Source organism: Nomascus leucogenys, chromosome 17 (genome assembly GCF_006542625.1).
Source record: "Nomascus leucogenys isolate Asia chromosome 17, Asia_NLE_v1, whole genome shotgun sequence".
NCBI lineage: Eukaryota > Metazoa > Chordata > Mammalia > Primates > Hylobatidae > Nomascus > Nomascus leucogenys.
In genome coordinates, this window is record NC_044397.1 from 34,761,360 (window position 1) to 34,788,386 (window position 27,027).

The 27,027-nt window shown below is 54.1% G+C and overlaps 3 protein-coding genes across 6 annotated transcripts; 1 reads left to right on the top strand and 2 right to left on the bottom strand.

The window, feature by feature from the left end:
* MCM7 (minichromosome maintenance complex component 7) lies at positions 1-9,368 on the bottom strand. 2 transcript variants are annotated; one of them, XM_003278059.3, is made up of 15 exons: positions 9,060-9,368; positions 7,767-7,846; positions 7,342-7,506; positions 7,014-7,138; positions 6,758-6,938; positions 5,503-5,640; positions 5,070-5,219; positions 4,761-4,875; positions 4,541-4,672; positions 4,226-4,309; positions 3,017-3,410; positions 2,630-2,713; positions 1,394-1,562; positions 515-624; positions 1-354 (listed from the first exon to the last, which is right to left on the bottom strand). In XM_003278059.3, exons 1-15 carry the CDS (start codon positions 9,088-9,090, stop codon positions 153-155), a joined length of 2,160 nt encoding a protein of 719 aa, XP_003278107.1. In that variant the 5' UTR covers positions 9,091-9,368; the 3' UTR covers positions 1-152. The 2 variants fall into 2 exon arrangements, with proteins under 2 accessions (XP_003278107.1, XP_030651815.1); XM_030795955.1 differs by lacking the exon at positions 9,060-9,368 and adding an exon at positions 7,987-8,659.
* Positions 9,348-15,285, top strand: AP4M1 (adaptor related protein complex 4 subunit mu 1). 2 transcript variants are annotated; one of them, XM_003278060.4, is made up of 15 exons: positions 9,348-9,569; positions 9,677-9,765; positions 10,479-10,585; positions 10,672-10,768; positions 11,529-11,639; positions 11,729-11,809; positions 12,199-12,261; positions 12,986-13,052; positions 13,157-13,210; positions 13,346-13,452; positions 13,551-13,645; positions 14,069-14,113; positions 14,351-14,401; positions 14,514-14,625; positions 14,769-15,285. In XM_003278060.4, the coding sequence occupies exons 1-15, from the start codon at positions 9,512-9,514 to the stop codon at positions 14,991-14,993; spliced, it is 1,362 nt and encodes a 453-aa protein (XP_003278108.1). In that variant the 5' UTR covers positions 9,348-9,511; the 3' UTR covers positions 14,994-15,285. The 2 variants fall into 2 exon arrangements, with proteins under 2 accessions (XP_003278108.1, XP_012351780.1); XM_012496326.2 differs by having other exon boundaries at positions 9,386-9,569; positions 9,677-9,786.
* Positions 15,182-27,021, bottom strand: TAF6 (TATA-box binding protein associated factor 6). Of its 2 annotated transcripts, XM_030795956.1 has the most exons (15): positions 26,318-27,021; positions 22,098-22,312; positions 21,912-21,998; positions 21,632-21,785; positions 21,365-21,421; positions 20,813-20,932; positions 20,124-20,269; positions 19,938-20,015; positions 19,744-19,845; positions 19,155-19,337; positions 18,205-18,279; positions 17,953-18,078; positions 16,450-16,623; positions 16,012-16,209; positions 15,182-15,735 (listed from the first exon to the last, which is right to left on the bottom strand). In XM_030795956.1, exons 2-15 carry the CDS (start codon positions 22,251-22,253, stop codon positions 15,355-15,357), a joined length of 2,037 nt encoding a protein of 678 aa, XP_030651816.1. In that variant the 5' UTR covers positions 22,254-22,312; positions 26,318-27,021; the 3' UTR covers positions 15,182-15,354. The 2 variants fall into 2 exon arrangements, with proteins under 2 accessions (XP_030651816.1, XP_030651817.1); XM_030795957.1 differs by lacking the exon at positions 21,365-21,421 and having other exon boundaries at positions 15,188-15,735; positions 26,318-26,414.
* Between the last annotated feature and the right edge of the window lie 6 nt (positions 27,022-27,027).

The following is a 27,027-nucleotide window of genomic DNA, read 5'->3' on the forward strand; positions in this document are numbered from 1 at the left end:
TGACAATCTACAAACACTTTTATTAGCAAAAGGAATAAGTGCAGCATGGGAGAAAGAGGGGCTCCTCCTTCCCCTCAAAGGCATCACTGCCCCTTCCCAAGGGGCAGGCCAGTAGGGAACAAGAGGACCCCAGGGTTGCAAGCAGGCTGGAATCAGACAAAAGTGATCCGTGTCCGGGAAGCATTGACCTGCCAGACGTTGAGCTCCTCGTATTCATCCAGAGCTGCCTGGAACTGGGCGGGTGTGAAGCCGCGAGATATGCAGCGCTGCTCTGCCTCAGAGAACCGGACACTTCGGTCCCCTGAGACCAGTTCACGGACGGTGGCAAATACCACATCTGCTGGCCTCTGAGTCCTGAAGGAAATGAGTGGGTGTGTAAGGTCAGGGTACAAACAGGAATGCTCGACATCAACAGAGAACAATGGCGGCCAGTGTTAGAATTGAGGCCAACCTCAGACACATGGACACACAGAAGCCAAAGTGACACAGCTTCGTCCTTCACTAAACCACTCACCTAGCTGTCTGCCCCTTGTCTCCTAGAAGAGAGTCCTTTGACATCTCCATTAGCCTGATGGCTTCATTCACATCTTCTTTCTCCACCACGTCCACCATTCTCAGACGCGCCTAAGGGGAAGGTAGGGGAGAGATGGGAACGGGAGGAGGGCAGTGGAACGAGGTCAGGGGACACCCTTGTTCTGGCTTTAAGGCTGGGCTGTCCATCGGTCGCCTACTCACAAAACAGGAGTGGAGTCCCCCCTCCCCCCAGCATCCGCAGTGTTGGGCCGGCACTGTCAGACCGAGACAAGTGCAATGCCCAGGGCAGCGTCCAGCAATTGCCCAAGTCTCCGCCTCTCAACACTGGCCAGTCCCGGAGTTCAGCTGTCCTGTGAGGGAGACCAGACCCTTTTGAACTCCACTGGGCTCCCCAGCATGACAGATGGAGCTTGGGGAGCTCAGCCAAGAAGACAATTGGCAGAGAGAACGTGTCCCGGGGGCTCGGGAAGTGCTAGCTCAGCAGTAGGTCGGGTAATCACACTACCTGCACGAACAGCACTTTGGAGCCCCCAGGACTGAGGTCCAAGATGGGAGGACAGAAAGGAAGGTCTGTAGCACAGGATCTAGGACACATGGAGTGAAACAGACCCCAACCACCCCCTCAGTGAAGGTTAAGAAGTGGGGAAAAGGCCTTTCCCTCCACGGACGCTGTGCGTGCCCTGCTGGAGCAGCAAGTACCCACAGTGCGGTAGCACGGAGAGGACCACTATCTGCACTGTCAGCACTTTAGCCCCGGCAGGGCTGGAGCGGGAGGGAGGGAGGTGGCGATGAGAGCATGGTAAGGAGCTGCCCCTTTAAGAGTCAAAACAGATGGCCCTCCAGCAATTTGGGCACTTACCAGAGCAGTGGAAAGGCGCAGGATAGCCAGCAGGGTCCGGGCAGAAGTATAGGTGGCATCCTTACTAGCCCAAGCCTCTCGCCTCATCTCCACGTACGCTGCTGTGATGTAGTCAGCCAGAGACTCTGGCACTGTGGGCTGCTTCTCACGGCACATGGCTATGTAACGCCTGTGGGGGAAGGTTCATGGGGAAGCAGAAGAGGGAGATGGGGAAGGGAGTGAATATGAGTCCATATTGTTTTCTGTACCAGGGCTCCCCATTTAACATGGTCCCCTCCAGGAATTTTAAGTGGAAAAAACAAATTAGTGGGTGATTATTTGCTTGGCTTGAATATCACTGATGGATTTCGCCAAATGTATAGCCCCCCAGTATCCTCCAAGTTATTTCCTGTTTTTTTCGGGAAAATGGCCTCTGTAAGACAAATCCGTCTGTCATTAAGAGAGGATCCAGACCCCTCCTCTGAGCGCATGACATGGCAAAACAGATATATTTTATTTAAAGAGAATTGTTTACAGAATATTTAAAAGGGAGTAAAAATCTGAAGGAACACTGGAGGCTCATGGGGAAATAGCAAGAGAGATAGAGATTATCATCCAGAATGCCTGGGAGCAGGTGTTTTAAACTTCAAATTTTGGAGTATTTGCATATACATAATGAGATAGCTTGGGGATGGGACTCCAGTCTAAACATGAAATTCACCTCTATTTCATATACAATTGATATACATAACCTGAAGGTAATTTTATTAAAAATATTTTTGTGGGCCAGGCGCAGTGGCTCATGCCTGTAATCCCAGCACTTTGGGAGGCAGAGGCGGGCATCCTGGACAACATGGTGAAACCGCTCTCTACTAAAATACAAAAAATTAGCCAGGCGTGGTGCTGTGCGCCTGTAATCCCAGCTACTCAGGAGGCTGAGGCAGGAGAATCACTTGAACCTGGGAGGCAGAGGTTGCAGAGAGCTGAGATCACGCCACTACACTCCAGCCTGGGTGACAGAGCGAGACTTCGTCTCAAAAAAAAAAAAATAACTTGTGTAGGAAACAAAGTTTCCCGTGTCCCTATCATATGAAGTGTGGAACTTTCCACTTAAAAGCTGATCTGAGGCTCTGGACATGTCTGTAGCGGGAAGTGGTGGTGTGAAAAACACACATCCTAAGACTAATAAGCACGTTTTCAGGAGGCTCGCATGGCCCACGCCAACAACGTTTGCCCGTCTGCACCCAGCTCTCCTACCTCATGAGCTTCATGTCCAGAGGTTCAAACTGGGAGGGGGGCTGCCGGCTGTGCTGGTGCACATAGGTGATGTGCTGGGCCAACCTGGACAGAGGGAAGGTGAGAAGAAACACCCTTTTTAGGGCTACACACCCATGTCCTCTTAGGTGTCCCTCCTTTGGCTCTGCCACTTCCTCACAGTGTAGGAGGGACAAGCTTTCCCGGGAAATCCTCATCAGCATTTCAGCCCCAATCCACCATTTCCCTGAGAACCGTGGACCAGCCCCTACTGCAAAGGGGAGGCTCTGGGGTTTCCAGGAGCATGGAATTTGTTTTCTGATTCACCTCTCCTCCTCCCTACACAGATCATTACAGGGGACCTCTCTTTGGGTGTTGAGCTTCATTCACCGTAGGTCATTGTCTCGGTCAGGCCGGTCCTGAATCAACCAGAGGAGGTCAAACCGGGAGAGCAGTGCAGCAGGCAGCTGTATGTTCTGCTCCAGGCTGCGGCGAGGGTTGTAGCGCCCATAGGCAGGGTTGGCGGCAGCCAGGATGGAGCAGCGGGCATTGAGTGTGGTGAGAATGCCGGCCTTGGCAATGGAGATGGTCTGCTGCTCCATGACCTCGTGGATAGCTGTGCGGTCGGTCTCGGCCATCTTGTCGAACTCATCAATGCAGCACACACCCTGGTCAGCCAGCACCAGGGCCCCACCCTCTAAGGTCAGTTCTCCGCTCACGGAGTCTCTCAGCACAGCTGCGGTAAGCCCCACTCCCGAGGAGCCCCGGCCTGTTGTGTACTGGCCTGGAAGAGAAGAAATAAGGACCATAAGAGAAAAAGAACAAGAAAGGGAACAAGCAAAAGACAACAAACGGGCCAGGGAGGCGGGGCCTGCGCTGGGACCATTCCACTCCCTCCACTAGGCCTTCTTGAGACGCTCGAGATCTGTGGGGCACTGGCAATGTCCCCCTTCTCCTCCCACTGGTTCTCTTCAGAGCACAACTGTGGCTCACTGAAACCTTCGCTCCTGGGCTCAAGCCATCCTCCGGCCTCAGCCTCCCAAGTAGCTGAGACTATAGGCACTCACTACCACACCCAACTAATTTTTAAAACTTTTTAGTAGAGGCCGGGCGCAGTGGCTCACTCCTCTAATCCCAGCACTTTCAGAGGCCGAGGCCAAGATGGGCAGATCGCAAGGTCAGGAGTTCAAGACCAGCCTGCCCAACACAGTAAAACTCTGTCTCTACTAAAAATACAAAAAGTGGCCAAGTGTGGTGGCACACGCCTGTAGTCCCAGCTACTCGGGAGGCCGAGGCAGAAGAATTGCTTGAACCTGGGAGGCAGAGGTTGCAGTGAGGCGAGACCATGCCATTGCACTCCAGTCTGGGTGACTGAGACTCCGTCTCAAAAAAAAAAAAAAAAAAAAAAAAAAAAACAACACCCAAACAAACAAAAAAACTTTTTAGTAGACATAGAGGCGGTCTCAAATGATTCTCCTGCCTTAGCCTCTCAGAGCATTGGGATTGCAGGCGTGAGCCACCATGCACCCCTACTTTTTGAATAAACACTGTGGTCCTGTCTGTCACTATATTCACCTCTCCCAAAGCCCAACTACTTACTGCGGGGGGCCAGCCGATCGATGTACGACAGGAGCTGAGACTTGGCCACACCAGGATCCCCCATCAGACAGATGTTGATGTTGCCTGGAGGAAGAGAAGGCAGCTCTGGAATGACTCTTCTCCCAATGCTTGGCCAACAACAGAGCAATTTTGAGTTCTGCCTCCCCCTAACACCCAGCACTATTTCTAAGCCCTCCCTGTGTCCACGAAGGCAAGATGTCCACTCTTATACTGTGACCTACAGGAACACTTGTCATCCTTTTTTCCTCCTAAATGACTTCATCCACCCTGAGCCTCTCCCTTTTTTCTTCTTACCCCGGATTTTCATGCCTCGAGGAGACTGGTCCACACCCCCCACTAGCAGGAGGAGCAGTGCCTTCTTCACATCTTCGTGCCCATATATTTCTGGGGCGATTGAAGCTGCCAGCTTTTCGTAGAAATCCTCCTCTGTAGAGAAGTTAAGATGGTTGTATTTTCTGGGGGAAAAGGGAGCTAGGATGTAAACGGAATTTCCTCTCTCTCCCCTGCCCCTCACCTGCAATCTGTCTCAGCTCCTCCCTGCTGAGCTCTCCAGTCCCAGACTCATCATCCTCACTCTTGTTCATCTTCACAATCCGATGGGCTTCCAGGTAGGTTTCTGAGAGTAAACCCTTGGGCAGGAAAATGCCAGGATACAGATGGAATCCCTTCAACTTGCCCATCACTGGATTCCCTAACAATTTCTTGACAAATCCCTGGGTTCTGTTTTGTTTGGGGTTTTGCTGCTCACTTTTCTCTGTGTGGGTAGAATAAGTAGGTGAGGGAAAAGGGGATGATCCATTCCTCATGTCAAACTCTTCCTTACCTGTACCACCTGTCGGAACCCAGTGCGCAGGATTGGCAAGAAGATACCAGTGACACTGACATGGTCTCCAGGCTGGGCAATCCTTGTGTTCTCTCCTTCTACCAGCACCGTGATACTACGAGGGATATTTCCCACAGGCACTTGATCACTCTAGGGGAGGGAAGGGCACATAAGGCTAGGAGAAATGGACAAAGACCCAACCTTCCCTCTCTAGGCATCCCACTCAAAGGCTCCCAAGCTACCCAGCCACAGACAAGCCCACAGGAGGGGTGCTGAGACCTCCTTTCCCCTTCCCAAGGCTCTCAGGAAATTCTAGTTCCACCTCCCTCCTGCACTTCCCTCTTTTGTTCTTCTTCCTGCCATTCCACAAGTGACTACAGGATTCAAGTGGACTCCCGATCCACCTGCCCAGGGCCACGTACCCCAAACTCACATGTTCTTGCATCTTCATCTCCTGGAATTTGATAAATTTGGAGCCCCGTGTCTGCAGATACAGCCGCCCTCCTGAGCGGTTGGTTTGGCACTCCTGGCTTGGGCACATGATCAGAGGCATGAAAGTGGGAGACTGGATCTAGGATGTGAGAACAGAAGCACCAAAGAAATCAGAAGGAAAAGAGCCCCATTGGGTCGGTCCTTTGAATCACATTTTCTCTTCGTGGCAGACATCTTGGAAGTGTCAAGAACCCTCTGAACTTACTCTGGGTCAACAACACCCAGAAAATAGGTAGAAAGACCACTACATACCCAAGAATGAAAGGCGAACACACACGCAACTTTTTTTTTTTTTTTTTTTTTTTGAGACGGAGTCTCGCTCTGTCCCCCAGGCCGGAGTGCAGTGGCACGATCTCGGCTAACTGCAAGCTCTGCCTCCCGGGTTCATGCCACTCTCCTGCCTCAGCCTCCCGAGTAGCTGGGACTACAGGCGCCCACCAACACACTCGACTAATTTTTTGCATTTCTAGTAGAGACGGGGTTTCACCATGTTAGCCAGGATGGTCTCGATCTCCTGACCTCGTGATCCGCCCGCCTCGGCCTCCCAAAGTGCTGGGATTACAGACTTGAGCCACCGCGCCCGGCTGCAACTTTTTTTTTTTTTTTTTTTACACACAGAAACAATAAACATTTTCTAAAAATACATACAAACAAAAAGATGCGTATCAAACATATTAGGAAGGTTGCACATGGGAAGACGGGGAATAGAAATGGGGAGTGGGAATTAAAATAAATGAGAGAGAGACTTTATATGGATCAGTCATAATAATCCTCCATTTCACGAAGAAGAAGGAAGAGGAAGAAAAAGTGGGATAAAGGATCAGAAAGGGAGGAAAATAGAAAAAATTAGAGTATGACTCCAGGGTAGACCTGTTTTGTTGTCACTGAGTTGGTTGGTTGGTTTGTCTGTTGTATTTTTCATATGTTTCGCCATGTTGGCCAGACTGGTCTCGAACTCCTAGCCTGACGTGATCAACCCGCCTCGGCCCCCCAGAGTGCCGGGACCACAGACGTGAGCCACCACGTCCAGCCCCCACATTGCTTCTGGCCTCCGTGGTAGACCTCCCAGACGGGGCGGCCAGGCAGCTGGCCGCAACTTTTACAACCAAATAAAACAATAGGCATCACAGGATCAAGTTAATCTCTACAAAACGACTAATGGGTAAGTGCTTTCCTGCTCCTTGCTCCACACGTACCGGCTGGTAGGTCTCTGCCCCACACTGGTCACAAGTGTAAGTAGCCACCACCATCTTGGGTTTGACTTCAGAGACACGAGTGACGATTCCACGCACAGTCACCAATTTCCCCACAGAGTCAGCCCGCACTTCCCGGATCACACGAGGCTTGTTGCTGCTTGGGCCTTGAAAATACAGCTCACTAAGGAGAGAAAAGAGTCACAGACAAGATCCTGGAGAACCAATCCCTACATCCTTCCCAACAGAGACCACTCACAATCTGCGCATGAGTTCAGCAGGGTACTGGTTCTGGGGGTTTCGGGCCATTCCAGGGTCCCGACTCCGCTGCTCCATCATCAGCCGATGCTCAATGTAAACGTCCAGGACATCTTTATTTACCACCTAAAAGAGAAGAAAAAAAAAAAAAAAAAAAAAAAAAAAAAAAAAAAAAAAAAGCGACAGGATGGGAAAAGGAGAGCACAGAGCACACCAGGCAGAAGTGCCCCTCCTTTCTGCCTGCTCAGAAAACATCAGTATCTGAGCAGCCTCTCTACAGAAGCTTAAACGCCTTGCCCTTTGTTTGCTATTGTTCTCTAGCCACTCACTTCCCTCTCCTTGTACTGAGGCAGCAGCTCTTGTATGGCATCAGCAAAGAGCTTTGCGTAGCGCCTGGCATTCTCACAAATTGAGTCCACCAACTCGGGGTCATCCTCGGCTACGTCGTCCAGGTCCACATACAGAGCCACCTGTTCCCGATGAGCCAGCCGAACCTCAGGTGGGGAAGAAACAGAAACACCTCAGAGCCACATTCACCTTGTTCACCAGTGTTCATATGTAAAAATGCATCACTGAGAACTCAGCACCGGCTCTGGGCATCCACAGGGGAGAACACAGCGCCACACAGAGCGATACTCGCTTCTCAGCCCTCAAACCCTCTATTTGTTATGGCTTTAATAAAACAAGCCAAGCTGCTGCTTATGGCTCCTTAAGCACCCCGCTCCCCATTCCCTTTACCCAATCTTAGACTTACCAACTGGTTCCCATACTTGAACTGCTTCTTCCCAAGTTCATCATCCTGGTAGAACTCTTGTAAGAACTTCTTAACCTTTTCTGTAACATGAAATGTAAAATCATAAGACACAAACTTTAAGACACATTACCGCCCATCCGATAGAAATCTTAGATACCTATTTTCCCTTAAAACATGGCCTGTGAACTAATTAATAATATGAGCATTTAAATAAATCTACCGAATTCTCCCCAAAGTGGGCATAACTCTTTTTCAGAAGTCTGTTTTTAACCAGCGAAGAATAAAGAGCCCGTGGCAGTGCACAGGGCGATCCAACATCTTCTCCCCAGGGGAATTCCGGTCCCTACTTTAGTTTCAAATCCTATCGCCCTTCCCCATTGGCCCCCCCACACTCCAGTCTCAAGGTTCTCAGCTTTCTTTCCACCCCTATGATCCCCCGCCTTCTTTGGGTCCCCTGAGCCCCCGATTTCGCCGGGACCTCTGCCACCAGGCGGGTACCGCACCCCACCCCCGCTCCCGCTAGCGCTTCCGCTCTTAGTAAACAAAGAAGCACATGGGCCCGGATTCCAACCGCTTCACAGCTCGGGATTCCTCCGCCCAGGGTGGGAGCCAGTCCAGCCATTGGCCAGCACGCCCAGGGATACCGCGATCCCAGCCCACTGCCGCCTTTCCCGGGCCCGAGCGAAGCTCCTGGATCCCAGGCACGCCCCCACGGGCCGCAGCTCTCTCCGAGGCCGCTGCGCGGAAGGACACTGTTTACACGACACTCCTCCAGCCGCGTCACGACACTCCTCCAGCCGCGTCGCGCCACTTCCGCCCGGCTCCACTTCCGCTCGGAGGGCGGCCTCAAACGGCCAATCCTGGCGCGCAGCGGCCCCTGCCTGCCCGCCCCCGGGGCCGCCGCGCGCCTCGGGAGGACGCGGGAACCTGAGAATGCCCAAAAGCGCGGAGGAAAGCTAGCCCGGGGGCCCAGAGCCCTTAAGAGTCCCCTGAGGTCCTGGGCGCGACTCTTCCCTATGCAGCCCCCAGCCGGGTTAGCGCCCCCCAAGCCCCCAACCCCACGACCCTAACACTTTTACCAGGTGGGATTGCTAGTATTTCTTCAACATCGATGCCCCCCGCGCGCTTCCCAGGCCGCGTGGGCCTTAGCCGGGCCGCAGCCCGAACCTGCCTCTGGCCTTGCGCACCCCAGAACCCGCCGACCCCGGTCTCCCAAGACCCCAGCTCACACCAACAGGTATTCCTCGGGAGGCTCCCCGCGCAGGACGCCCTCCCAGGCTTGTAGACCCGTACCTTTCTCTAGTGCGTAGTCCTTCAGTGCCATCGCTGCCGAGGCCCGTGCGGCAGCGCTTGGCGGGCTCAGAGGTCTTGCTCCTGGGGAAGCTGAGAACGTCCGCGCGGTGGACTGTGGCCGGCCAACCGAAATTGGCGCGAAACGTCGCCCCCACGTGACCGGCGCCGCTGCGTGCGGGCCAATCGGAGAAGCCGGCCCTCTACCCCCCTCCCGCTAGCCGCAAGCCAATCACCGGGCAGGCCTGGAATGAGTGACGGGGAGGCGGTGCGGGCGTCGGAAGGGAATCTCCGGGCGGGGTAGGGCGGGCGCCGGGTTTCCCGCGGTCCGAGCTGGCTCGGGGGAAGGAGAGTCGCTCTTAAAGGGCCAGCGCACGCGCGTTCTTTTGTTCCGGGGCCTCAGGGCGGGGCAGGCCCGACTTTCGCCGTCTTCTTGTCTACTCTCCAGAACGGCCATGATTTCCCAGTTCTTCATTCTGTCCTCCAAGGGGGACCCGCTCATCTACAAAGACTGTATCCTGGACCCGTGGGGCTTGGAAGGGGTGGACGGGCCGGGTGGGAGGGGCGCCCAGGGCCAGCCCGTGTCGCAGGATCCTTCACTGAGTCCTTCCACCCGCCAGTCCGCGGGGACAGTGGCGGCCGGGATGTGGCCGAGCTCTTCTACCGGAAGCTGACGGGACTGCCAGGAGACGAGTCCCCGGTTGTCATGGTAACCAGTGGCGGGAGGCGGGTGAGGAGCGGGGCCCCGGCGGGCCGGGTGGGCGCCAGCTCCCTCCCAGGACTGGTTCCTTTGTAGATTCCACTTGGGGGGTGCATTCCTCCAAATAAAGCTAACGAGAGGCCCGGCGCGGTGGCTCACGCCTGTAATCCCAGCACTTTGGGAGGCCGAGGCGGGCGGATCACCTGAGGTCAGGAGTTCGAAATCAGCCTGACCAACATGGTGAAACTCCGCCTCTACTAAAAATAAAAAAAAAACCCACAAAAAATTAGCTGGGCGTGGTGGCGGGCGCCTGTAATCCCATCTACTCGGGAAGCTGAGGCAGGACAATCGCTTGAACCCAAGAGGCGGAGGTTGCGGTGAGCCGAGATCCGGACACCGCACTCCAGCCTGAGAGACAGAGCGAGACTCCGTCTCGGGGTGGTGGGGGTGGGGGTGGGAAAAAAAGAAAGAGTCCATCGGGCGCCAGCAACACACCAGGCCCAGCTCCCTGCGTGACTTCATCCTCAGCAACTCGGGGTAGTTACTGTAATTAACCCCGGTTCCACATTGGGAAGCTGGGCCCAGGCACCTGTCATGTGTCTCCCAAAGTCACTGCTGTTGTGACCAGTAAGAGGCATCGGGATCCGAGCTCAGGTCTCCTGGGTTCTGATCACTCCACCTCCCTTTTCTTAACGCCTCTCTTTTCCCTGCCTGTGTCTCAGCATCACGATGGCCGTCATTTCATTCATATTAGACACAGCGGCCTCTATTTGGTGGTCACAACTTCAGAAAACGTTTCTCCCTTCAGCCTCCTAGAACTGCTCTCCAGGTGAGGAGGGTTGGGCTGGGCACCTGGTAGCTAGGAGGGGTCTGAGAGGAGGAGAAAATACACGCTCCAAGTAAATGTTTCCTCAGGTTGGCCACCCTTCTGGGCGATTACTGTGGCTCCCTGGGCGAGGGGACCATCTCCCGCAATGTGGCTCTGGTCTACGAACTCCTGGATGAAGTGCTGGTGAGAATCAATGATCCCCTTCTGTGGCCCCCGCCTAATTCCCCTGAAGATACATCTGCTCTTCTACTGTGGGATGCTGTGGTTAGGAGGCCAAGTCTACCTTCTTTTTGTTTTTGTTTTTTTTTTTTGCTTTTATTTTTTATTTTATTTTATTTTTTGAGACGGAGTCTCGCTCTGTCGCCCAGGCTGGAGTGCAGTGGTGCAATCTCGGCTCACTGCAAGCTCCGCCTCCCCGGTTCCCGCCATCTCCTGCCTCAGCCTCTCTGAGTAGCTGGGACTACAGGCGCCCCCCACCACGGCCGGCTAATTTTTTTTTTGTATTTTTAGTAGAGACGAGGTTTCACCATGGTCTCGATCTCCTGACCTCGTGATCCGCCCGCCTCGGCCTCCCAAAGTGCTGGGATTACAAACATGAGCCACCGCGCCCAGCCTTTTTTTGCTTTTAGAGACAGGGTCTTGCTCTGTTGCCCAGGCTGGACTGCAGTGGTGCAGTTATAGTTCACTGCAGCCTGGAACTCCTGGGCTCAAGTTGTCCTCCTGCCCCAGCCTCCCCTGTGCCTAGCTAATTATTTTTTGTAGAGATGGGAGTCTTGCTGTGTTGCCCAGGCTGGTCTTGAACTCATGGCCTCAAGCCATTCTCCTACATCTCGGCCTTCCAAAGTGCTGAGAGTACAGGAGTGAGCCACCATGCCTGGCCCCACTCCCCCTCTTTACCCCTTCCCTCCACTGACCACTCAGACTGTCCTTCCTTTACCACTAGGACTATGGCTATGTACAGACCACATCCACAGAGATGCTGAGGAATTTCATCCAGACGGAAGCTGTGGTCAGCAAGCCCTTCAGCCTCTTTGACCTCAGCAGCGTTGGCTTGGTCAGTAGAGGGAAAGAGGAGAGTGAGGAAGAAGAGGGGTTGGCTGGGGTTGTCAGACCTGATGATTGATTGCTTTGGATGCTTTACAGTTTGGGGCTGAGACACAACAGAGCAAAGTGGCCCCCAGCAGTGCAGCCAGCCGCCCCGTCCTGTCCAGTCGCTCTGACCAGGTGAAGGGAGGATCCATGGGGTCAGACCCTCTGGTTTTGCTCTGGGATCCGGGAGTCCAAGATCTTAGGTCGGGCACAGCAGCTCACGCCTGTAGTCCCAGCACTTTGGGAGGCCGAGGTGGGCGGATCACCTGATGCCAGGAGTTTGAGAGCAGCCTGGCATGGTGAAACCCCGTCTCTACTAAAAATGCAAAAAAAGAAAAAAGAAAAAGATCTTGGCACATCTCCCACCTCCCCCAGATGTGGGTGGAGGTAGATGATCCCTTCCATCACCCATGTCCCCACCCTAAAGCTGTAGCTTTTGACTGTCCTGTCCTTTCTCCCTGTCTGTCCATTTCAGAACATAGGCTATTCTGCTTCCAACCACTCAAATCCTCTCTCTTTCTCAGAGCCAAAAGAATGAAGTTTTTTTGGATGTGGTCGAGAGACTGTCTGTACTGATAGCATCTAATGTAAGTTTGAGCTCCCAAACCTGGAGCTGAGGACAGATGGGACTTGGGAAACGTGGTGGGGTGGCTAAGACTCCTAGCAACGGCCGGGCACAGTGGCTCATGCTTGTAATCCCAGTGCTTTGGGAGGCCAAGGTGGGAGAATTACTTGGGGCCAGGAGTTTGAAACCAGCCTGGGCAACATAGCCAGACCCCATCTCTACAAAAAATACAAATAAACAAATTACCCAGACATGGTAGTGTACACCTGCTGTCCCAGCTACTTGGGAGGCTGAGGCAGGATCACTTGAGGTTAAGACAGGAGATTAAGGCTGCAGTAAGCCAAGATCGAGTCACTGCACTCTAGCTTGGATGACAGAGCAAGACCTTATCTCTTAAAAAAAATAAGTAAATAAAGGCTGGGCACGGTGGCTCATGCCTGTAATCCCAGCACTTTGGGAGGCCAAGGTGGATGGATCACTTAAGGTTAGGAGTTTGAGACCAGCCTGGCCAACACACTGAAACTTTGTCTCTACTAAAAATACAAAAATTAGCCACTTATGGTGGCAAGCATCTGTAATCCTAGCTACTTGTGAGGCTGAGGCAGGAGAATGTCTTGAACCTGGGAGGTGGAGGTTGCAGTGAGCCGAGATCACGCCACTGCCAGCCTGGGCAACAGAGCGAGACCCTGTCTCAAAAAAAAAAAAAAAAAAAAAAAAGACTCTAACCGTGACCCCCTGCCTCTCAGGGATCCCTGCTGAAGGTGGATGTGCAGGGAGAGATTCGGCTCAAGAGCTTCCTTCCCAGTGGCTCAGGTGAGGCATCTGCAGGTGGGACCCAGGTTTGGGGTTAGGGTGGGTTCCTTGGTGACTTAAACCATGGTGTTGCTGAGCTCTCCTGATGGTCTCTCCTCCGACAGAGATGCGCATTGGCTTGACTGAAGAGTTTTGTGTGGGGAAGTCAGAGCTGAGAGGTGAGGAGAAAGTGGGTCTTTCTCCCCTTTGAGTAGGTCATTGCCAGAGTTCATGGAGAGAAGTCAGACGGAGCCTCCCTTCTCCTTGCTCCTCTCCCAAAACATGGGTCAGGAGAGAAGTCTCTCTCTTTCCAGGTTATGGGCCAGGAATCCGGGTCGATGAAGTCTCGTTTCACAGCTCCGTGAATCTGGACGAGTTTGAGTCTCATCGAATCCTCCGTTTGCAACCACCTCAGGGCGAGGTCAGGGTTGGGGTGGCCTCATAAATTCTGTCCACCATGGGGAAGGGGGCAGTGGGGTCGTGAAACCAAACTAACCTTGTTGCTCTCTGGTCTCTCAGCTGACTGTGATGCGGTACCAACTCTCCGATGACCTCCCCTCACCGCTCCCCTTCCGGCTCTTCCCCTCTGTGCAGTGGGACCGAGGCTCAGGCCGGTGAGACAATTTCCTAGGTTCTAGAACTACCTTGGAACCCAAGCCAAGACCTGTATGTTTCCAAGACTCACTGCAGAGTGGGGGTGGTGGTAGTGGTGATGGAGTGCAAATTGGAAGAAGGCTTGGGCTGGGCACGGTGGCTCACACCTGTAATCCTAGCACTTTGGGAGGCTGAGGCGGGAGGATCACTTGAGCCCAGGAGTTCCAGACCAGCCTGGGCAACATAGTGAGACCCCGTCTCTCTCTCTGAAAAAAAAGAATAAGAAAAAGCTTTGGCTAATGAAATTGGGCTGGGCCTCAGCCCTTTTCCCTCTTGGGGGTACAGCCCACACCCACACAGCCCCGCATGGAGGTCCCCGGTGGGGAATGGTGAGATGCCAGTAGGAGATGGCCTGAGTCATGGTGTTTTACCCTCTCATCCAGGCTCCAGGTTTATCTAAAGTTGCGATGTGACCTGCCCTCAAAGAGGTAAGAGTGAGGCCGGCCTGGCTGATTTCAGCTCTGTGGGACAGGAGACGGGGTCAGGGCACCTGCTGCTTCTCCCTTCAGATGCAGCTGCCAGCCTCAGAAGCCAGTTAAGGTAGAGGCTGTAGCATTTGGGAGGGTGGGGGGCACCTGTACTGAAATCCTGTTGTGACATTGAAGAGGAACAGGACAAGGGACTGTGCCTTCCTGCAGCTGACTTTGTTCCCATCTCCTCTGTAGCCAAGCCCTCAATGTCAGGCTGCACCTCCCCCTGCCTCGAGGGGTGGTCAGGTGAGTGTGTGCACCCACCATGGGGAGATTTCCTGGGGAGAGAGTGAGCTCAGCATGACGGGCCTGCCTCAAGAAGGTGCCAAGCCCAGCACCTTCCCTCTCCAAACTCCAGCCTGTCTCAGGAGCTGAGCAGCCCAGAGCAGAAGGCTGAACTGGCAGAGGGAGCCCTTCGCTGGGACCTGCCTCGGGTGCAAGGAGGCTCTCAACTCTCAGGCCTTTTCCAGGTATTCGCTGTGGATCCCCAGCCCCTCTCCTCCCACCTTCACTTGCAGCCCCCACCCCACCCTCCGGAAGCAGCTGCTGCCTGGTTCCCCCAGCGTGGTCAGCTCCCTGCCCTCCTTCCTCCCCCTGCCTCTGCCCCTCACAGATGGACGTCCCAGGGCCCCCAGGACCTCCCAGCCATGGGCTCTCCACCTCGGCCTCTCCTCTGGGGCTGGGCCCTGCCAGTCTCTCCTTCGAGCTTCCCCGGCACACGTGCTCTGGCCTCCAGGTCCGATTCCTCAGGCTGGCCTTCAGGCCATGCGGCAATGCCAACCCCCACAAGTGGGTGCGACACCTAAGCCACAGCGACGCCTACGTCATTCGGATCTGAGGCTCCCCAAACAAGGACACGGCGGCCAAGGCGGCAGTTTGTCCCACGGGAGGACAGTCTTTTCTCTTCCAGCTTCCTGGCCTTCTGACTGAATCTGGGCAGGAAAAGTCCTCAGTCCCAAGACCAGGAGGGGGCAATGAGCCCAGCCGTTCCGTGGTATCTGATGCAGGAAGGACTGCAGTGGATCGGAACTTACAAACCAAACTTTTATTCTGAGAAACTGGCTGTACAATATCTAAAAAGAAAGTGACATGAAGGAAGCAATCTACAACTTCCTTCCGCTTAGTGTGCATGCATGTGTATACGTGCACGTGTGTACACATCTGCATGTGTAGGAATCCGGAGGCTGGCAGGTGGAGCATCACGGAGCAGGCTGAGGGGAGCCGGAGTTGGGGGGCTGGGAGCCATTCGCTTTTGGAGTCCCTGGAGCTGGAGGGGGACTGTCCCCAGCTTCCTGCTTCCCCCCACAAAGGGCACTGCCGCTGAGTGGGGAGGGGGACGATGCTGGGGGAGGAACTGGAGAAGGATGGGAGGTGGGGCCTCCTTTGCCCTCCCCTGTTGGGGGAAGTGAGACCACGATGTACTTCTGGACACTCCCAGGACCAGAGGGAGCAGTGCTGGGGGGTGCAGTGGTGGCGGTGGAGACCAGCTTGACAATGGGCTGCACGCTGGGGACGGTGGTGGTGACGGGAGAAGTGGTGGTGGAACCTGAGCCGGGGGCCGAGGTGCTGAGGGACAGGACCTGGATAGAAAGGAAAGGCAGGCCACTTGCCCTGTGCCCTCCCTGCCCCCCAGAGGCCTGGCGAGGACATTTCACTTGCTCCCTGCCTGAACAAGTTGTTCCTGTAGTTGACCCTGTAGACAGCTGTGGCTGGAGACCTTGCTCATGCAGGGCAGCTACGGCCCTGCAGGACCCTGGTGGGCACCTCTTCCAGCTCCTGACTTAGGGCCCAGAGGGGACCGTGCTCTACTCCTGGGCCTCCCCAGGGTGCTCCCTGTCCCACACAGCTCTCCATACCTGCTGGGTGGATGGGGCGCTGGAGGACGACGACATTACAATAAACTTGGTTGGAGGAGGGGAAGGCTGTGGTGGGGCAGCCGCTCGTGCAGACACCAGTGTCTGGACAGGAAGTGCGATGGAGCCAGGAACCTTCAGCAAGCCAGGGGTTCGAGGCCCAGGCTGTGGGGCCTGTGAGAGGGTCAGCGTGGGCCGGGGCTGCAGGGAGAAGAGGAAAGGGGGAAGTGGCATCATCTACTAAGAGGAGTCTGAAGAGAGAGGCCTGGGCTCCCCTCACTCTTCCTCAGTGGCTCTCACTGGGGCTGGGGCATCCTCACTCGGGGCCTGGTTGCCCTGAGACTGCTGACTCAGGGCACATGTGGCTGTGTGTGAGTGCCCATCCCACACTGGGGTTCTCTTCCACTTCCTCTTATTCCTCCTCCCCACCCAGCCACGGACCTGTGTGATGGTCAGAGTGGTCCTGTTGACCTGCTGAGCCTGCAGAGCAGCCTGGGCCCGAGCCTTGACCACGTGGGAGCAGAGGAGGGGCCCAAGGGACCCGAATTCTGCCCGATAGGCGTCCTGATTGTCAGGCGGTGGGCGCAGCTTTGCCAGAACAGGAGCACAATGTTTCTGCAGACAGAAAAAAAGCCAGGTTGAGGGAGGGCTGGTGACACTCGAGAAGAACCTTGGGGATGGGGTAAAAAAGGACATTCCTTATCATCTCAGTGCCCCTGTTGGAGGCCAAATTATGCTGAGCTATTAGTGTGTGTACAGAACACTGTGGGCTTTCTCATAAGAAAAGATGGGCATGGGGCCAGGTGCAGCATCCTACGCCTGTATCCCAGCACTTGGGAGGCTGAGGTGGGCGGATCACTTGAGGTCAAGAGTGTGAGACCAGCCTGGCCAAAATGGAGAAACCTCATCTCCACTAAAAATGCAAAAAACTAGCCAGGCATGGGCACGCACCTGTAGTCCCAGCTACTGGGGAGGCTGAGGTACTAGAATGCTTGAACCCAGGTGGAGGTTGCAGTGAGCAGAGGTTGCGTCACTGCACTCCAGCTTGGGTGACAGCTGGACGTGGTGGTTCACGCCTGTAATCCCAGCACTTTGGGAGGCTGAGGCTGGCAGATCACCTGAGGTCAGGAGTTTGAGACTAGCCTGGCCAACGTGAAACCCTGTCTCTTCTAAAAATACAAAAAATTAGCCAGGCGTGGTGGCGCGTGCCTGTGGTTCCAGCTACTTGGGAGGCTGAGGCACAAGAATTGCTTGAACCTGAGAGGCAGAGGTTGCAGTGAGCCTGAGATCATGCCACTGCACTCCAGCCTGGGTTAGAGAGACTCCATCTCAAAAAAAAAAAAGAAAACATGGGCACTAACGTGTGAATGAACTTGCTAAATACCGTGGCAGGATGGTTAATCAAGAGGGCATTTGCCTTGTACAGAGAAGACCACAGAGTAACACAGGAGCACTGGGGAAGGATGGTCCAAATGCCACAGGCTGAGCTTGTAAGCCCTTCTTTTTTTGGGGGTGGTGGTCTCCCTCTGTAACCCAGGCTGGAGTGCAGTGGCACGATCATAGCTCACTGTAGCCTTGAACTCCTGGGTTCAAGCAATCCTCCCACCTCGGCCTCCCTAGTAGCTGGGACCACAGACACATGTCACCACTCCCGGCTAACTTTTTGTTTTTTGCAGGTGGGATCTTGCTATGTTGCCCAGGCTGGCCTCATACTCCTAGGCTCCCAGAGTGCTGGGATTACAGGCAGAAGCCATCACACCCAGCCCCCTTATTTCTTACTCAGCCTGAGTCTCAGTCTTTCCATCTGTAAAATAGTATCAGACTCTGCAATGTGCTCTGAAAATATGAGACAAAGATAGGAGTAGGTGAATAAAATATGCCATGTGCTTGCTAAACACCGCCTGTGTCTCAGTGGGCAGGTGTGGGGACAGGGGCTTCAGTCACCAGCAGGAGGCTCTGCACATGGTCTGCTCCAATTCGGTCAATGTTGCTCAGCACAGGGCCGTCCAGCACGCTGCGGATCCGCTCCCCTTCCTGCTGCAGCCGGGGCAGAATCAGGGTCTTGATAACCTGTCGGAAAGGAAAGGGAGAAATGAAAGCCGGAGGGTCACCAGGGTCTCCCAGGTGGGAGCACAATGCCCTCTATAACCTCATGACTGCATCCCCTCCCCCATTTCTTCCTCCCAGAGGCCTAACATCATGTCCCAGCTCAGCCAAGCCTGCGATGGAGCCATAACGAGTTGTCCAGGGCGTCTTCTCGTCCACCCAGCTCTGTAAGAGGAAGGAAATAAACTAAGATGAAGGGGTCTGAAAGGATCATTGATAGGGACCTAAGTCTTTCACAGACAACTTTCCTTGTAAATCATTAAGATATTACAATGAGGCCAGGCGCAGTGGCTCACGCCTGTAATCCCAGCACTTTGAGAGGCCGAGGCAGGCAGATCACCTGAGGTCAGGAGTTCGAGACCACCCTAGTCAACATGGTGAAACTCTGTCTCTACTAAAAATACAAAAATTAGCCAGTTGTAGCCAGGTGTAGTGGCTCACACCTGTAATCTTGGCACTTTGGGAAGCCAAGGCAGGCAGATCACCTGAGATCGGGAGTTCTAGAGCAGCCTGACCAACATGGAGAAACCCTGTCTCTACTAAAAATACAAAATTAGGTGGGTGTGGTGGCACATGCCTGTAATCCCAGCTTTTCGGGAGGCTGAGGCAGGAGAATCATTGGAACCTAGGAGGCGGGGGTTGTGGTAAGCCAAGATAGCACCATTGCACTCCAGCCTGGGCAACAAGAGCGAAACTCCATCTCAAAAAAAAAAAAAAAAAAAAAAATTAGCCAGTTGTGGTGGCAGGCGCCTGTAATCCCAAGTACTCAGGAGTCTGAGGCAGAAGAATCGCTTGAACCCAGGACGCAGAGGGTGCAGTGAGCAGAGATCGCATTACTGCACTCCAGCCTGGGCAAAAAGCGAGACTCCATCTCAAAAAAAAAAAAAAGGCATTACAGACAAGCCTCAAGACCCTTAGACCACCACAAGTTCCAGTCCCTCTTCCCTCTGCCCCTTGTTTCCAGTGTGACTTCCCCCAACCAGTGGTGGCCAATGATGAAACAAACTGAAACAAACGACGCTCAAGTTTTCCTGGCTCACCTTGGTGAAGGTCTTGGTGATCCGGGACTGGATGTTGTTAGTGGTTGTGCTAAAATGCTTGCAGATCTGGGCCACCAGGCGGGCAGCAAAGTCTCGGAGTGCCCAGTGATTGTCCACATCTGGTCGCAGGCATAGCTGTCTGCTCACAATGCAGGTCATCACAGCCGGAATAAGTTCATGGACCTAAGGGAGAAAGGGCGGGGCAGCTGATTCTGGTTTTGTGTGTTTGCTTGAGACAAAGTCTTGCTCTGTCACCCAGGCTGGTGTGCAGGGGCACAATCATGGCTCACCGCAGCCTCAATCTCCCGGGCTCAAGCAATCCTCCCATCTCAGCCTCCCAGGTAGCTGGGGCCACGTGTGCACCACCATGCCTGGCTAATTTTGTTTTGGTTAATTTTTTTTTTGTAGAGATAGCAGTCTCACTACTATCCTCAGGCTGTCCTCAAACTCCTGAGCTCAAGCAATCCTCCCACTTCGGCCTCCCGAAGTTGCTGGGATTTCAGGCGTGAGCCACTGCTAACCACTGACTTCCTGTTGGTGGCAGCAGGGTCCCTAGTCCCCGGAAGGGAAGATGGGCAGGATCACTCACATATTTTTCTAGATAGAGCGTGGGGTTGTCCATCAGCGCCTTCACCATACGCATCAGGTAGATGAGTAGGGCCAGGTTGTTCTGAACCACGTTCACACGGACCTGCGGGAGGGAGGAGTGCTGGGCATGGGGCAGGGAGACTCTCACAGGAGCTTCCACTGCCGTCCCTGCACTGTGGAACCTCATGCTCTCACCCCCTCCGAGATGAAGGTACTGAACCGTGGCAGCATCTGATACAGCCCAGGGTCCGTGGCAATGCTTTGCAGGGCTTCCTGTGGGAGGAGGGAAGCTAGTCAGGTGGGGGTGGGATGTGGGGAGCAATTCATAGGGCCCCCAGGAGGAGGAGTCTCAGGGCCAGGGCAGGCTGGTGGGGCCCTCACCGCCCTCTTGGCCTCGCAGGAGCCCACGCAGGCCTCGGTGATCTCCTTGTAGTAGAGCTGCTGCTCCACAGACAACTCGTGGATGCTCCGGGGCTTCAGTCGCAAGGGGGCACCCTCCAGCAAGGGTGGCGCCTTCTTCTCTTTCCCTGTGTGATTGGAGAGGTGGGTCTGACAAAGAAAGCTCCAGAAGAAACCTCAGTAACAGAAGAACCTTAACCCTCCACTTCCCCTGAGACCCAGGAGACCCGGCTTCTTCTTAGGCTTCCCCATCCTTTCTGGGGCTCTCTGGCCCTGATCTCAGCCACTTCACCAATGGCTACATGGAGGCCTGGCATGGTGGCTCACACCAGTAATCCCAGCACTTTGGGAGGCCAAGGCAGGTGGATCACATGAGGCTGAGTTTGAGACCAGCTTGGCCAACATAGCAAAACCCTGTCTCTACTAAAAAAAATTACAAAAATTAGCCGGGCGTGGTGGTGGGCACCTGTAGTCCCAGCTACTCAGGAGGCTGAGGCAGGAGAATCGCTTGAACCCCGGAGGTGGAGGTTGCAGTGAGCTGAGATCGTACCACTACACTCCAGCCTGGGTGACAGAGTGACTCTGTCTCAAAAACAAAAAAAAGGAAACAAAACAAATAGCCATGTGGCTTTAGGCAAGAGTCCAGAGAGGCCTGGCCTAGGAGGACTGACCTTTGCCGTCGGCTGTGGTGGCCCCTTGACCTTTGCCCTTCAGGGTTCCGTCTTCCTCCTGGCCTGGCTTGGCTGACTTCAGGGGTTCTGTGGCTTCGGCCTTCTGTTGCTCTTTGGGAGCTGGTGGGAAAGCAGGCACAGCGGGAGGGGTGACGAGAGTAGCAGGAAAAGTAAAAGGTGGGAGGAGGCCGGACGCAGTGGCTCATGCCTATAATCCCAGCACTTTGGGAGGCCAAGGTGGGTGGATCACCTTAGGTCAGAAGTTCGAGACCAGCCTGGCCAACATGGTGAAACCTCGTCTCTACTAAAATTACAAAAAATTGGCCAGGCGTGGTGGTATGTGCCTGTAGTCCCAGCTACTCAGGAGGCTGAGACACAAAGAATCGCGTGAACCCAGGAGACACAGGTTTGCAGTGAGCCAAGATTGAGCCACTGCACTCCAGCACTCCTGCACTCCAGCACAGACAACAGAGTGAGACTCTGTCCCAAAAAAAAAGGTGGAAGGAGGGGGAAAGGGACCCAGAGACCCAGAGGGTGGGGCATGGAGGTTACCTGGGGGCGGGTTCTCGGGGATAGCTGGCTGGCAGCCCTCGATGCTCAGCCAATGAGCTGCAAGGAAGGCAGGTGTCAAGGTGAATTGCCACGCATGGACATTGGGGAGTTGCCCCATGCTATGGAAGCGTGTTTCCACTCCTGCTCCCCTTGCAACTCACCAGGGATCTCACATTGAGCTTTTCTTCTATTGTGAGGCTCCTCACACCCACACACATCTGTTCTCCTTTCCCTCCTCCCTGCCACCCTGCTCTCCCCTCCCCCAACCTTTGAGGCAGACGTCCAGGGGCACCCGGGGCAGAGGGGTATTGATGATGTCGCTCAGATCAACCTCCTTCTCCTCGTAGAAGTAAAGCTCCCGGCCCCCACCAGAGGCGAAGCGGAAAGGAATGAACTCCTGGGCGTGGAAGCCATAGAGTGGCTGTGGCAGAAGAGAGGGGCACGGGTCAGAAGGGAGCCGGAGGATACTTGGCTGAAGGATGGCGTCTCACCCCGTCCCCATTGCCCTGTCCTCATCACCCGCCCCCTGCCTGTCTCCCCAAATCACCTCGACATTCTTTAGCTTCAAGGCGTAGTCAATGTCACTGGTGGTGAGCTTCTGCCGCTTCCCCATGTGCATGAACTTCAAGGCATCCTGGGGTGGGTGACAGAACAGACATCAGCCCAAAATCCTAAGGACGGGGACCCGGGCGACATGGACCCAATGTGGAGCTGGACAGAAGGGCCGGGTCACCTGTGCAATCTCTTTGATGCGGTAGCTGACCTCATCCGTTAGCAGCTGGCAGGTCTCCTCCTGAATCTGGGCGATGCCCATGGATTCAGCCACCACCTTCATGGACTCCGAGGGCAGCACAGTGTTGCTAAGCTTCAGCTTCTTCTCCTCAGCCATTCTGGAGTCCCTCTTCTCCTCCCTGGAAGGATGAAGCCCCCGGTGGAGAGACAGAGACCCTGGCAGAGGAATGGGGCAGGCAGAAGAAAAAGAAACATGAGACACGGGGAGAGGGCCAGCAAAGGCAGGACAGTGGAGAGAAGGGAGGAACTCGGAGTGTCTTATGTCCATCCCTACGTGAGTCAGCCCTGAGGTGTAACAGAGAAAGATAGAAATCTGGGCTGGGGCCAGGTTCAGTGGCTCACACCTGTAATCCCACCAGCACTTTGGGAGGACGAGGCGGGCGGATCACTTGAGGTCAGGAATTCGAGACCAGCCTGGCCAACATGGAGAAACCCCATCTCTACTAAAAATACAAAAATTAGCAGGGCGTGGTAGTGCACGCCTGTAATCCCAGCTACTAGGGAGGCTAAGGCAGGAGAATCACTTGAACCCAGAGGGCAGAGGTTGCAGTGAGCCGAGATCACGCCACTGCACTCCAGCCACGGTGACTCCGTCTCAAAAAAAAAAAAAAAAAAAAAAAAACTGGACTGGGCCTAGTGGCTCATGCCTGTAATTCCAACACTTTGGGAGCCCAAGGTAAGAGGATCACTTGAGCCCAGCAGTTCACGACCAGCCTGGACAACACAGTGAGACCCCATCTGTACAAAAAATACAAAAATTAGCTGGGTATGCAGGCGCATGGCTGTAGTTCTAGCTACTCAGGAGGCAGAGGTGGGAAAACTCATAGAGCCCAGGAGCTCCCAGGCTAAAGCAATCCTCACACCTCAGCCTCCCAAGTGGCTGGGACTATAGGTGTGTACCACTATGCACAGCCAATTTTTTTTGGGGGGGCAGGGGCAGAGACAGAGTCTCACTATGTTGTCCAGGCTGGTCTCGAACTGCTGGGCTCACGCAATCCTCCTGCTTCAGTCTCCCGAAGTGTTGGAATTACAGGCCTGAGCCACCCGGCCCAGCCCAGATTTCTGTCTTTTTCTGTTACACCTCAGGGCTTCAATCCCACCACTTTGAAGTCTTGGGCTCAAGCAATCCTCCAGCGTTGGCCTCTCAAAGTGTTAGAATTAAAGGCCTGAGCCGAAGTGCCTGGCCCAGGCTCAGCTCTCCTTATCTTCATAGCAATACCATCCATCCAGACACTTGTTCTTTATCTGAGCCTTCACATCAAATCTACCAGGTAGGCCAGGCGTGGTGGCTCACGCCTGTAATTCCAGCACTTTGGGAGGCCAAGGTGGGTGGATCACTTGGGGTCAGGAGTTCGAGACCAGCCTGAGGAACATGGTAAAACCTGGTGTCTACTAAAAATACAAAAATTAGCTGGGCATGGTGGCACGTGCCTGTAATCCCAGCTACTTGGGAGGCTGAGGCAGGAGAATCACTTGAGCCTCGGGGGTAGAGGTTGCAGTGAGTTGAGATTGCACCATTGCACTCCAGCCTCGGTGACAGATGGACTCCGTCTCAAAAAAAAAAAAAGATAAAAAAATAAATCCGGTCGGGCGCGTTGACTCACGCCTGTAATCCCAGTACTTTGGGAGGCCGAGGCTGACGGATCACCAGGTCAAGAGATGGAGACCATCCTGGCCAACATGGTGAAATCCCATCTCTACTAAAAATACAAAAACTAGCTTGGCGTGGTGGCACGCGCCTGTAGTCCCAGCTACTCGGGAGGCTGAGGTAAGAGAATCACTTGAACCTGGGAAGCGGAGGTTGCAGTGAGCCAAGATCGTGCCACTGGACTCCAGCCTGGCGACAGAGCGAGACTCTGTCTCAAAAATCAATCAATCCACCAGCTAGTCCAACCTGACTCCTCTGCTCCCACTGCTTGGCCCAGGTCACCATCATCTATCCACTGGGTAACTCCGAAAACCTCCTAACAATGTCAACCGGAGTCTACCCTTGCCTTTCTCTACATCCATTCCTAACGTTGCAGCCAAAATGTTTCTGTCAAACTGTAAAGCAGATTGTCATTTCTTTACTCAAACCCTCATAATGGCTCTCCACTTGCCATACAGTAAAACCCGAAATCCTTATAATGGGCAGGTGCAGTGGCTCACCTCATGTCTGTAATCTCTGCACTTTGGGAGGGTGAGGTGGGAAGACTGCTTGGGCTTAGGAATTCCTGACCAGCCTGGGCAACATAACAAAACCCCGTCTCAGGCCAGGCACAGTGGCTCACGCCTGTAATCCTAGCACTTTGGGAGACCAAGGCGGGCAGATCACTTTAGGTCAGGAGTTCAAGACCAGCCTGGCCAACATGGTGAAACCCTATCTCTACTAAAAATAAAAAAATTAGATGGGCATGGTGGCAAGCACCTGTAGTCACAGCTACTCGGGAGGCTGACGCAGGAGAATCACTTGAACCCGGGAGGTGGAGGTTGCAGTGAGCAGAGGTTGCGCCACTGCACTCCAGCCTGGCAACAGAGTGAGACCCCATCTCCGTCTCCGTCCACCATGTGGACAGGGCTCTTTTTTTTTTTTTGAGCTAGAGTTTCACTCTTGTCCAGGCTGGAGTGCAATGGCGCAATCTTGGCTCGCTGCAACCTCCGCCTCCCAGATTCAAGCAATTCTCCTGTCTCAGCTTCCCAAGTAGCTGGGATTACAGGCATGCGCCACCACACCTGGCTAATTTTTGTATTTTTAGTAGAGATGGGGTTTCACCATGTTGCTCAGGCTGGTCTTGAACTCCTGACCTCAGATGTTCCGCCCACCTGGCCTCCCAAAGTGCTGGGATTACATGCGTGAGCCACTGTGCCCGGCCGACAGAGCTCTTTATTATGTTCACTGATGTATTCCAGGAGCCCAGCCTGGGACATCATAAATATTTGTGAAGTAAATGAATTAGTTGTAAGGCTTAGAGATGTTGGTGCTCAGTAAATACTTGGTATCACTATTATTAATAGGTCATAGGCCCAAGCTTTGAGCCTACACTGTAGTTAAAAGCAAACTGGGCCGAGCGCGGTGGCTCACGCCTGTAATCCCAACACTTTGGGAGGCCAAAGCGGGTGGATCACGAGGTCAGGAGATTGAGACCATCCTGGCTAACATGGTGAAACCTCGTCTCTACTAAAAAATAGAAAAAATTAGCCGGGCATGGTGGCGGGTGCCTGTAGTCCCTGCTACTCGGGAGGCTGAGGCAGGAGAATGGCGTGAACCCGGGAGCCAGAGCTTGCAGTAAGCCGAGATCACACCACTGCACTCCAGCCTGGGCAACAGAGCGAGACTCTATCTCAAAAAAAAAAAAAAAAAAAAAAAGAAAGCAAAGTGGAGCCAGGTGCAGTGGCTCACGCCTGTAATTTGAGAGGCCTAGGCAGGAAGATCACCTGAGGTCAGGAGCTCGAGACCACCCTGGCCAACATGGCAAAACCCTGTCTTTTTGTAAAAACACAACAATTAACCAGACATGGTGGCGGGCGCCTGTAGTCCCAGCTACTTGGAAGGCTGAGGTGGGAGAATCGCTTGAACCCAGGAGGCGGAGGTTGCAATGAACCGAGATCGTGCCACTGCACTCCAGCCTGGGCAATAGAGGGAGACTCCGTCTCAAAAAAAAAACAAAAAAACAAAGCAAATTGGAGCCAAGAGAGGTTACTCACCCCAGTAATCCCAGCACTTTGGAAGGCAGAGGTGGGGGGATTGTTTGAGGCCAGGAGTTTCAGACAGCCTGGTCAACATAGTGAGACCCCCATTTCTGCAAAAATTAAAAAATTAGACGGGCGTGGTGGTGTGAACCTGTCATCCCAGCTACTTAGGAGGCTGAGGCGGGAGCATCGCTTGAATTGAGGAGTTGGAGGCTGCAGTGAGCCAAGATGGTGCCACTGCACAACAGCCTGGGTAACAGACGGAAATCCTGTCTCAAAAAAAAAAAAAAAGTAAAGTAGCACACTTGGAGTTGGACATTAGGAAGATTAACATCAATACTGATCAGGAGTAGTACAGGTAGGGTGGGGCCGTGCTGGAAGGATGGGAAGAGGAAGGCCGAAAAACAAATTGGTTCTTTTCAAACCATCCCTGATCTCCTCCCCAACTTTTATAAGTCTTATCTATAGGGAACACAATTATTCGAGACATACTCTGTGCCTGGCGCCGGGTTTACAAGAGGCTGTCGTGTCCCACTTCCCTGGCGAACTCCTACGAATCCTTCAATACCCGGTGGTACCCTCTGCCAGTAAAGGCTCATAAAACACGCTACAGTCACAGGATCTCCTCAGATCAGCGGAGGCGGCAGGAAGGCGTCCCAGGGAAGGGTTAACTTGAGCGAGATCCCAGCAGAGAAGCAGGTCGAAGATCCCCGAGCAGCGCGAAAGGAGGTTCAGAGAGCCCACCCCATCTCCTGCAACATCTCTCCAATGCAGGCACACACACGGGGTCCCCACGAGCACAGACACGCAACCAACCGTCCTCTTTCCAGTCCCCACAAGGGACTTTCAAAGGGTCTCCTCCTGGGTACCACTCAGACCCGCCCCCGCCAGCCGAGCGCAGGCAGCAGGAAAACTCTAGCCGCAGCCAAGACGCTGCTCACCCAGCGCTCGGCGCCATCTTGGCCCCATCCCCTCCTGGGGGCAGGTCCTGGCAGAGCCGAAGAGCAAGTCACTGCCCCTTCCCCGTGCCAGAATAAGTCCTCTAGGCTCGCAGAATGAAATTATATTTTGAAAGTTTGTTTCTACAGCTACATATAAAGAGCACTCCCTCTTGGTGTAATTACTGCAATTTATTCCTTCACTACCCGGTTGCCAGGACCTTCAAGAGGCGCCACAAAACGGAGGCAGGGAAACCCGGAGCA